Below are 10,816 nucleotides of genomic sequence, written 5' to 3' on the forward strand. Positions count from 1 at the left end.
CTGCTTTTTCACACACTAGTTCTTTTCACTGAATTTTTGGTTTCACCCACAGATAAGCTGATGTCAGATATGCCCGAGCCAGCAGCTATTTTCATTACAGAAATACCATAGCTATCCTCCTTCTTTTTTCATTTCAGCATGCAGTACTGAATGCACTTTGTACACCAGACTGAATCTTCAGCATTCGCAACCCCCCTCAAGTACTATTTATTTATAAAATTCACCTGCACTTCATCAGTTTTAGTTTTTCTATTAGTTATCCTCCCCTGCATCCTCTTCCTCGTTTCACCCTGACAAGCATTTTTTTTATTTGCATCCATCGTCCTTTATTTTCTTCCACGCACTTTGTGGTTCATCTGTGACCGTGATCTTCTTCCGCTGGCGGATGAGTTTCCATTGGGGTACAGGTGGAGGTTTAGGTGGGGCTTCTAGCGGGCATCCCCTGGTTCTTGTCAGAAGGACAATGTGGCTGCACAGTAAGGAGAGGCCGTACTCCCGAAGACACTCTGAGGAGGTAGCCTGCGAATGTGCATATAGACAAATAAACAGAGATCTAAAAATATACATATATTGCAGTTAAAAATGTATTCTCCGATACTGGCCACTTGTAACCAACTCTACATATGTATCAAAAGGGGATGGTGACCAAGGATGAGGGTCGAGGTGATGCATCCTGTATAATAATTATCCCTTGCATAGATTTTAAATAATAAAACAAGTGAAGCCTGTTCAGGAGAAGCATCCAAATAGAACACAACGTGCCCCCAGGTCGCAAGCACTCTTATGTTTCATCTCCACCATCCACCGTTATTTATGGGATCTAGTACATTTTTACATTATTGTGTTTTGAGTGGGGAGGTTTAAGTACTGACATTACATTGATACATTGAATAATCCTAATTAATTAACGATAATGATTTTGTCTCTATATTTGTTTCATTCCACATGGGTCAACACAAAAACCAGCGGGAAGGTTTCCAGGAAGGTTAAACCTTAAAAGATGCTTTAATGTGGGATTGGGATCCTCTTGATTCCTTCTCAACGGCAATCAGTGCTAACAGCACTCGCACTTCGAACTACAGCAAACATGCTAACAGAGCTAACCATGTTCATCTGTCGGAGGAGCTCGGGTATCAACACACACAGAGGTATGGCGACTTCATTGTGCGCTCTGGCAAACGTTACTCCGTTAGGACAGTTGTTTCCTTGTATAGTGATGCTCTAAATTACACATGTTGAAGCACAAAACATTGAATGAGCTATGTTTGCATAGCCAGCAATAGGAAAGGAAAGAGAGAAAAAAACAACCATTTGTCCAAACCAGGGGGAATTGTCATGTGGCCGTAATGGGTATTGGCTGGCACACACCACTACTTCAGGGGAACCTAAGGAACGCACACAAAGGAGACTGACATAAGTAACAGGCAGGTATCCTGTTAATACAAACTAACACAAACGCCAACATGCACACACATGCAAATTGACACACGCTGTAGACCTTGGACTGCATCCGTGCACAGTGGATTTTACAAAGAGACTGTGTTGATTGAGCGAATGATTAACTATAGAAAAAACAAAACAATGAATGCCATCAACCAATGGAAAGTAAAGCTGCCACAGACTACACAAATTTCCAAATCTATGTAAAATGTGATCCGGTCCCGGCCTGGAGACATTGACATATTGAGATTGAGATTGGAGCACTGCTACACTCATTTAAAAGATACACATTAAGAATTAAACAGTAGTGTTGCTCATGCTGCATAGTGATTTGCGCATTTCAATGGGATATTATAGAGAGCACCATGTATTCCACTTCCATGAAGGATAAATGTCCTGTGAAGTAACACTGTGTTAGTACATTACGTTTATGCATTTGTGGAATTACAGGACAGGAGGATTGAGATAATTTAATTCCGACGGATCACTAATTATAAAGTGAATTTGTTATTTTTTCAATTCTTCTTTTTATTAACTGAACAATCCTCAAAACGCCGTTACCATAACTCCCCCGCCCAGAAACAACTACGAGCCACACACTATTTTCTGAGGCCCCAATCCTGCCTTCATCCCAAAACCACATTTGAATTAGGGGGCTCTTCTGCCCTGCGGGAACACCAAATAATTCACCCAGCCATTGCTCCCTCTACTGGTTTATTTAAAGGCCTCCATAGACACATTAACCCTGCCTACACTACATAATGCATAGGCTTGGGAAAACAGGAAGTGATGCTTGAAACATCAGGAAAAGAGGCAAAGGGGCAACGGCTGGAAAAAGTAGTTAATTTAGCAAAATGGCCTGATGGTGCCCAATGAGCTGGAGTTTCCCAGTCCTAAAGTAAATCAATACTAAGCATGTTAAAAGGTTTATTATTACTGCTTGAAGAAAATTGAATCATTGTTAAGTCTGAGTTTTAAAGGACAATGAAATATTCATTGTCATTCACCACAGAAGTTGAATTATGTATATAAATACGTAGTAGAGTACTGCACATAAAGTGTGTGTGTGTGTGTGCGTGTGTGTGTGCGTGCGTGTCTGTTCACACTACAGACCTTTCCTTTTCTCTGGCTCAGGCAGCGGACTATTGCCGTTATCACAGCTGGAACGTCTAGCTGCAGCTGGATCTACAGTCTCCGGCAAACTGTCATCTCGGTGTGTAAATATGGGAATGGTGTCCTTTAAGAAATCCCACGTTTTCCCCAGGTATAGAGACCTGAGGGGAGGTATAGAAACAAAGGGACAGGTGACAAGGGAAAACATTGTTATAAAATAAAATATAAACAATGGGCTACAGCTCTTCCAGTACACAATACAATAAATTCTCCACTTAAACACATGGAAAACACTTCTACTGAGGCCAAGATAAGCTTAATTGTATAGCACAGCGCATACACAAAGGCAAGGCAAAGTGCTAAAAATACTCCATTTAAAAGATCTCGTAAATATTTTTTCGATGTAGTAAGGAGACAGAAGACAGTGTGGAATGAAGTTGGAGCCGTTTCCTCACCACGTCCGATTTATGGGTTGTTCAAATTGCTGACACAACAACAAGTGCACAGGCAAAATCATGAAGCATGTTCAATGAAGCATGTCATCATATTCCAGGAACAGCACTGAATGTTAGTTTAGTCGACAATTTTACCGTTTCTCAACCTGATCCGGTCATTGTAATGTGAGGAAGACATATGAACATTTAAAAATCCCTTTACAGTTTGTGTCTCTCTGTTGTCCATTGGATGCAATCCAATTGTAATAGTTCTAGTTATAGAAAACTTATGGAACGTGGCTGAAAATGATGCACCATAATATTGGCTATAATTTACTGCATTACAACCATGGCTCATCTGTGGGGATGAGCATTTAATTGCTTTCTTTGTTTTTTGTTCTTTCTTGATAACAGTAGTAGTTGATTAAATTAAAATGTGGTGTGTGTGTGTGTGTGTGTGTGTGTGTGTGTGCGCGCACGCGCGCACAAAGGACCGCAGGCCCACGTGTCATAAATCGGTGTGGAACACAAACACTGCCATGCTCAGGGCTGTACGTATTGGTGGATTCCCAAGGCGAGCCACTAAGCAGCTATCCTGCTGAGCAAGAGGAGAGAACACTCTCCAGCTCAGCTCCAAAACACTGTCGCCCCATTAAAGTTCTATCACTGGCAAGCGGCGATTCTCTCCCCCACACTGCCTCTCCTCCCTCTTCATTAGAAATGTCCTTGTTTCCATTTTAGCCTTGAGTTGTTTTTGTATGTTACTGTTGACGAATACACTTTTCTCTGCTTCTTTTTGTTCCAGTATGTTTCTTTAAAATTAGGAACAATTTGCAACTAGTCAGGCTCTGTGAGTGTGTTTAGAGCCACAGACAATAACTCCATTAACAAAGGCAAAATGAGAGAGTTATACTTACTTACATATACTATTTAGGACAAGATGCAGACAAAACTGTTATAAGAATGGAGGAGCCCAATAAGGACCTTACTTGATTGGAGAGATTTCTGGGATCCAGCCAGTGAGGGTGTGGATAAAAGTGAACACTCCCATCTCTCCGTGGACCTCTGACACTACACTGAGAAACACACAGGGGACTGTTAAAAAAAAAGAAAAAGACAGCTGTGCAAGACAGCATAGACCCCATTCGAACTCCATATTGTGGCATTTGGCACCGTTGAACGTGCGAGGTCGCGTTTTCAATATGTGAAATTGCAAATACGCTCGGCACGCAGGGGTTCAACTCATGACAAAGAGGTTGCAAAGCCACTCACAATACAAATGAATCATCATCACACTTGTATTCTGTTTATATTTTGGCAACATGTTTAGGAACAACACCACAATGAAGAAAGCTCAGGTAACTGACAGCTTATGTTGAGAAGTGTGTGTGTGTGTGTGCGTGTGTGTGTGTGTGTGTGTGTCTGCTTCCTGCCGACACCTGGGGAAAGTTTGGTACTAGTTGAATATGAAGCATTTCCCCCATGACTCATCAATAATTCAGGAGAAGAAAGGCTCCTTTGTTTCCTGTCTTGGATGAAACATTCATGCCTTGAATATCCGTGGACACAGCCGCCTTTAAGCACGCTATGTTGCCCCATCACAGACACACACAGTACCTGTCTGTCACCGAATTTGTGAAAGCCCAGGACAGAGATTAGCTCAGGTGGAGGTTTGGCTTATTCAGCAAAACCCACCGGGTGGATCCTCTTCTGCATCAATGTGTGTTTTATGGTCCAGTTTACTTTGTTAGGTTCAACATGGAAGTCACCTAGGAATTTAACCAATCGACCCTGAATTATCCTGATCATTTTAGAGTAAAGTGTACTCTGTAAAGCACGATAAAAGAAAGACACACATTTTGAAAATAGGGACTTGACACGAGATTTGAAGCATTTTGACTGCTTCGCAGCAGCTCTCTCTTATCATGGCGATGCCTGAGCCTTCAGCTAAAGGCAGCATGTAATAAGGAAAATATGCTGAGCGAGCGAACAGTGTCTAGCTGAGAGAGTAACTGGAGGGTAGAGTCTACGCTTTCATGACAACGCTGTTGGTTGAGACGGCGTTATCAGGAGAGCAGTCTGCTCCCCTCTAACTTAACTCTTATCTACTGAGATCTGTGTGTATGTTATGGCCGGAGTGTACAGCGACTCACTTTGTGTTGGCCACTTTAATGAGAGCCTTAGCCAACAACATTGGCCAAAGCTCCGACTGACAGGTGGAGGCAGGAAGAAGAAGGTGGTTTTCTTCATCAAATGGCATGGAATCATCTACCATTATCTTCCTCCAACAACCCTAAAAGCAAGTGAGGAAGACACAAAAAGAAAATATGGAATTGCAATCAATGCTCCTCAAATCCTAGTTATAACAACGTTGTATGTGTTACTAAAAACCCTACTTTTTAAAAAAGTTTTTATGTGTTTAAAAAAGGAGTGTTAACAATTGGCTAAAAGAGACTACTGCAACACAAGTCCTCCTTCCCCTTTGTGGAGGAGTCAAGCGTTTCATTAAAGCCTGAATTGCAATTTCATGAACACTTCAAAATTCATAAAGTGGTGTTTGTTTTGTTTTGATTACCGGGATGAACAAAAGGTAGTAGCATAATAGACTTGTCACAGCTCATTTCCCGAAATCATCCAATATACAATAAAAAATATTCCATCGGCATTTTGTCTAGGGAACCAGTGCAATGCTAACTTCAAGGCTGGCCTCCAAAAAAACAACAACATGGAGTTGGAGTCAATTGAGAAACGGGGTACGCCAGTCACACAGCCGTCAATCGCAGGGCAGACAAACAGCCATTCACACCCATACGGGCAATGTAGAGTCACCAATCGACCTAATCCCCGGTGCATGTCTTTGGACTGTGGGAAGAAGCCACAGTACCCAGAGAGAACCCACACAGACGGGCCGCCCTTGCTGTGAGGCGACAGTGCTAACCACCACACCACCGTGCCACCCTTTCAATCGATTCAAACCAGCTGAAAACGTATCCCTGCTCAGAATCCATCCAAATGGAACTTTAGAACCCTTTGCGTGTTAGAGGAAACTTGTCTAAAGTCCCAAATCAATTAACGAACAATACCTAACACCAGCAGATGGTGGCGGAGGATAAAGCCTCAATGAGGTCCACATTCCAACACCTCTCCTTGCATTAGCTACCTTATGCTTGCATATCCTGTTTGGTTGTCAAAGCTTATTAAATGCTGTCTGTCTACTGGCCATCTGGGCTGTTTCACACTGCCGGTGAAAAAAATAAATAAAAGCAGCACAAACAGGTGATAATTTGACTGTGACTCACAGCTGTGCCACTGCTTCTATCAGAGATGTGTGCACAAGCAGGAAAAAGATAAAGCGTGCTTGCCCACTCTCTTTCTTGCTCGTTCTTCCACTTTTTTGTCAGGACGTCGCCTCGAGGAGGAACTCGGCGTGTTCGCAGATGGCGTAAACTGTAGCGTGAAAACACGAGGGGAAAGGAGGAAAAGGAGAGGCAGAGTTGTAGGACGGAGTGAATCCAGGTGACAATATGGGAACGTGTGAAAGAGAAAGCCAATAGGTGTGGAACAATACAGAATCGTATGAGCAGAGTGTCCTACGAGCCAAAACATTGGGGGAAGCAGCGAGAGGTGCGGCTGGGGGCTGGGTGCTGCATGCAATCTCCACAACCATCTGTCAGCGTGCTAGGGTTGGCACGGGGACGGCTGCCTTCAACCGTGTCATGCTTGTTTGTCAAGGCAAGAGTCACAGTGTTTCAGAGCGCAATCATTTTTAGCGCTTTTCACTCACTCCGCTGACCCAAATTGTTGTGCTGGAACAGAAGTTCCCTGTCTGAGATGACACATTCATGCAGTGTCCCTCTACTTGGAGATCGGTGGCGTGCACCACACATACTGAAGCTCGGGCGCCGGCAGCTCGTGTCACTTGTGGCAAGCTGCATCGCAATGCACTGATGAGCTTTATTTGAAGGAAAAAGAAATCCTAACACTTGCACATAAATCAATAATATTGACGATGCGGCGCACAGTGTCCCCTCAGTGCTGTGCCCGCTCTCATGGCCCTACGAGGCATCGACCCCCCCGAAATTGAGCCTTGCTCTCTGAGAAGCATTTGACTCCTGTTAAAACCCATATGTCTCTACATGGGGGCAACTGTGGCTCATCCTTGTGAACAACACAATGCAATTTCCTGTGATCCACCGCCCCAAATGTGCCCTTTTAAAATGTCTCATCGACAAAGAGGCGTTGCAACCTCATCTGCGGTTATGTCAGCATTTTTGAGTTTCTCAACCAAGTCCTGGATGACTATGTGTGAATGGGTGCTGGTACGCATGTGTGTGTCGGCCTCACCATCCAATAAAGTCTGACCACGTATTTGCCATAGTCGTTGTAGAGAGGCACATGACCTTTTTCCACCTTACACAGCGAGTAGATGTGCTCCCAAGGTCTCCAACGATCCTTTTCTGTAAGTGTGCCTTCATGCAGCGTCCAAACAATACAGATCTCACTGATGAGCCGCCGCATCAGCTTGATCAAATATGGGAGAGGGAAGGGAAAGAAAGGTAATTGGGAGTTTAACAACTACAAATCAATCTTTAAATCTGTGGGCTGAAAACATAGATTATCAAACATTGACTAAATTAAAAAGGGTTAGGGTTAGGCAAATCAAACATCTGAATTGCACTATCCAAGTGTTATATGACACTGGATAAAAGTAGACACTAACCTCACTGCAAATCAGATGATCATTGGGGGAGAGCAGGTCAAAGGAAATTGGATTTTCAACAACAGAGAGAGCCTAAAGTAAAGCACATCATTGTTTTGATTAAAGGCACAGACCGAAACATTCCTCAGAAAAATGGCACCTTCACAGCCAGGTGACTGACAGACAAACTCAGGCTGTCATGCTGTGTGCAGCAGCATCTGTACATCTCAAAAGCCTTCACTGCAGCAACACAGCGGTCAACCGCTTTAAAATATTGCTGAAAAATAAATAAATGTGTCTGGGATGAATATCCAATAATTTGCAGACTTTATTACGTTACTAAAAATAAATCAATGGGTCGTACTATGCTGAGAGAGCTCTGTTGTGGGTTAAGATAGGTCGTGTTTTCTCACACCATCACTGTAACTCTGAGTGAGATCTGATCTTTAAATAATTTCCATCAAGAACGCTGGTTTTGTAAATACAGACTGGTGAAGGCTGAGGAAGAGAGCATTTCACAGTGCATCTGCACGGCTGATTGCTTTTGTGATTAGCTTGTGTTCCTGTTGATATTTTGAGTGAAAAAGCAGCCTGTGACCTGGCATGCATTCAAAAAGGAAGAAGCTTCCAGCAATTGCTCAATACTGCATTGAGAGGGGTGAGGGGGGTGGTAACAGAAAACGGTAGTGATGCAATTAAAACTTCATTCATTGCTTGGGTACGTTCCACAATGGGTGGCAAAGATGTACACGTAGTTAATATATCTAATGGCTGCAAGACATTTTTTTTTAATCTAAATCATAATCCTTTAGTCAATGTAAATCCCTTTTGTACATATAATTAAAACAATAATGAAAATTAAAAACGTATTACCACTAAAGGCAATATCGTTGAAAAGCAACTCTTTTTTTCTGACCAAAAGGTATACATCATCAATTACTGTGATGCTGGAGGGAGAAAAAAAACAGCTCTCCAGAAATAGAACCAAGCAAAGTTGTGTTTTTGATGGTAAATGACAAACCATTACTTAAAATAAAAGCATAATACATTTGTCAAGTAATTTTACATGAAATCCTTCAAACCCTTATACTTGTATACCAGTATGATATATGCCCTGAGACCTGTTTATGAACGTTACATACATAGGGTTGTATACGTCACAGTCCACACTTGTATCGCTATAAATTGCCATTGGATAACCGTCATTGTTGTAAACAGACATCCCCAGAAACCTTATCAGTTTACTCATTAACGTAGAAGCATGAAAGTTACCTTGTTGACAATAAACTCTTTAGGACGCTTCCACGAGTGCACTTTCAGCAGCTGGGGCAGTAATATTCTTCCCTCGGGATTCTCATAAAATGGCTGCAGAAAAAGCAAACTTGGTCAATGCGGTGTATTAAGACGACATTACAGACACATACTTAACGCAATATCAGTTGTAAAGTAGATTTTCCAACATCACTGTACAGTATATATGTTTATTCAGTCATTGTATACTACAGATTTACAGCAATGTGACTCTTGCTTGTCTTTCCATCCTCAGCTCCTTTACTCGAGTCCCATTTCTCCTTTTCCACTTCTGCATCATTCCACTCAGGCCAAATGGGGAATCTCCATGCACCCCCTAGGCTCTCAGAGGAAGAGGCGGCTATGGACGCTGCTCTGAAATGAGAACACACAACTCTTCATTTGTTCTGGGCTTCCCTTCTGTCAACATTTAGCTCTAAAAGCGCCAGAGATTCAATCTAAAGCAAACTGTTTACCCCTTCATTGTGGTGGCGACAGTAGCTCATACTGGCAACAGAACGTTGGCCAATGACCAATGTCAGGCTATATGAGCAAATACAGAATCCCTTGATCGCCATTTCTAAAGCCTCGCATTCCTTTGCAAAAAGAAGGAAATTGCAGAGATAAAAAAAACATCAATTTACTTAAGACGCTGGCCTACTTACAAATCGCTGTGTTGTGCTAATTTCTCAATAAAGGTAGAAAAAAACATTTACGGGATTTGCATGTGGATGAGGAGGCCGGGCCATTTCGCAATATGCTGTTCTGAGAAAGGAACCTGCCACCTGCCACATGCCACTTTTCGGTCTCGGTGTCGCTCGTGGCAACCAGTTTCCTTCGTAATGATCGCAGGGTGTGTATTTAGACCAGTGGTTCTCAACTGGTCTGGCTCCGGGACCCACCATCACCCCTTAATGACAAGCCACTAATGGGTCGCGACCCACCAGTTGAGAATCACTGATTTAGACCCATTCTATACCCGGTGGAAGTGATTTAACGTCACATAGATTACTTTACAGTGACTTCATCTTTGTAATGACGAACATTACACAATGACGTGCGATGTCACGATGAGCGTGCTCCCCGAACTGCTAACGTTAGCTAACCTAACGTTAACTTGAGCTAACGTTAGCTAACCTAAGTTCTAAAGGACGGGTGGCTAATGCTCACGTGTATGACGCTAACAGCCAGCATTAATTAAACTCACTCCGCCTGTCGCTCGGACAAAGACCCTTTACTTGAGGAGGACTCCTTTTTCTTGAGTTGTGGCTTGGACATTTCACCAAGTCAGGTAGCCCGTCGCAGGTGCGTTTGTTTGGTTGCGTCTCCGCTCGGAAACAGTTGACGCGTTGCTAAGCAACGTGGCTTTCACGTGGGCGCGGTCTGCAGCGGTTGCATAGCTGTTTCCTTTACAATTTTATGTTTGCAATACAATGTATTTCCTCTAATGCAGGCCTTATTGTCGTATACGAGAGAATGATGCAATGCATGTATTGCCTAGAAATGTGCTGCAGAGTCGAATCAAAGCCTTTCTAAGGCTATCTTGATACCAGTGTTACATTGACATCACAAAGTATAGATTTTCCTGTAGGCCATGGCGTCGGAGCGCGTGCACTGCCTGAAGTCTATCGTTTGGTGCACACACATTTGGGTCATGGTCTGCAAACCAGTTCGGTATGTGAAAGAGAACAAGCTGTAGTGGTGAGGGCAAAGCGTCTAATGACTATCACGCACTGTTTCCTGAGTGGAATCACATGGTCCCGCGTGTGTGTGTGTGTGTGTCTCTGACGCTCACACAGTGCTCCTACTTTTCACACACATACAACTTAATCTAATTTAC

At 43.0% G+C, this 10,816-nt stretch overlaps 1 protein-coding gene across 2 annotated transcripts in view; it reads right to left on the reverse strand.

Moving 5' to 3' along the window:
* adgb (androglobin) overlaps positions 1–10,393 on the reverse strand; it is a 31,552-nt gene extending 21,159 nt beyond the window's left edge. The window contains exons 1-10 of one of the 2 annotated variants that reach the window (XM_037450245.2): positions 10,184–10,393; positions 9,198–9,351; positions 8,959–9,051; positions 7,708–7,779; positions 7,332–7,508; positions 5,141–5,280; positions 3,977–4,063; positions 2,554–2,714; positions 1,309–1,385; positions 345–519 (exon numbers count right to left, since the gene is read on the reverse strand). In XM_037450245.2, the coding sequence (XP_037306142.2) occupies positions 345–519; positions 1,309–1,385; positions 2,554–2,714; positions 3,977–4,063; positions 5,141–5,280; positions 7,332–7,508; positions 7,708–7,779; positions 8,959–9,051; positions 9,198–9,351; positions 10,184–10,254 (1,207 nt within the window). In that variant the 5' untranslated portion in view covers positions 10,255–10,393. Of the gene's footprint in view, positions 1–344; positions 520–1,308; positions 1,386–2,553; positions 2,715–3,008; positions 3,124–3,976; positions 4,064–5,140; positions 5,281–7,331; positions 7,509–7,707; positions 7,780–8,958; positions 9,052–9,197; positions 9,352–10,183 lie in introns of those variants that run through there. The other variant, XM_037450246.2, reaches the window with a different exon arrangement.
* Positions 10,394–10,816: the final 423 nt, after the last annotated feature.

This window comes from Pungitius pungitius, chromosome 20 (genome assembly GCF_949316345.1).
Source record: "Pungitius pungitius chromosome 20, fPunPun2.1, whole genome shotgun sequence".
Lineage (NCBI taxonomy): Eukaryota > Metazoa > Chordata > Actinopteri > Perciformes > Gasterosteidae > Pungitius > Pungitius pungitius.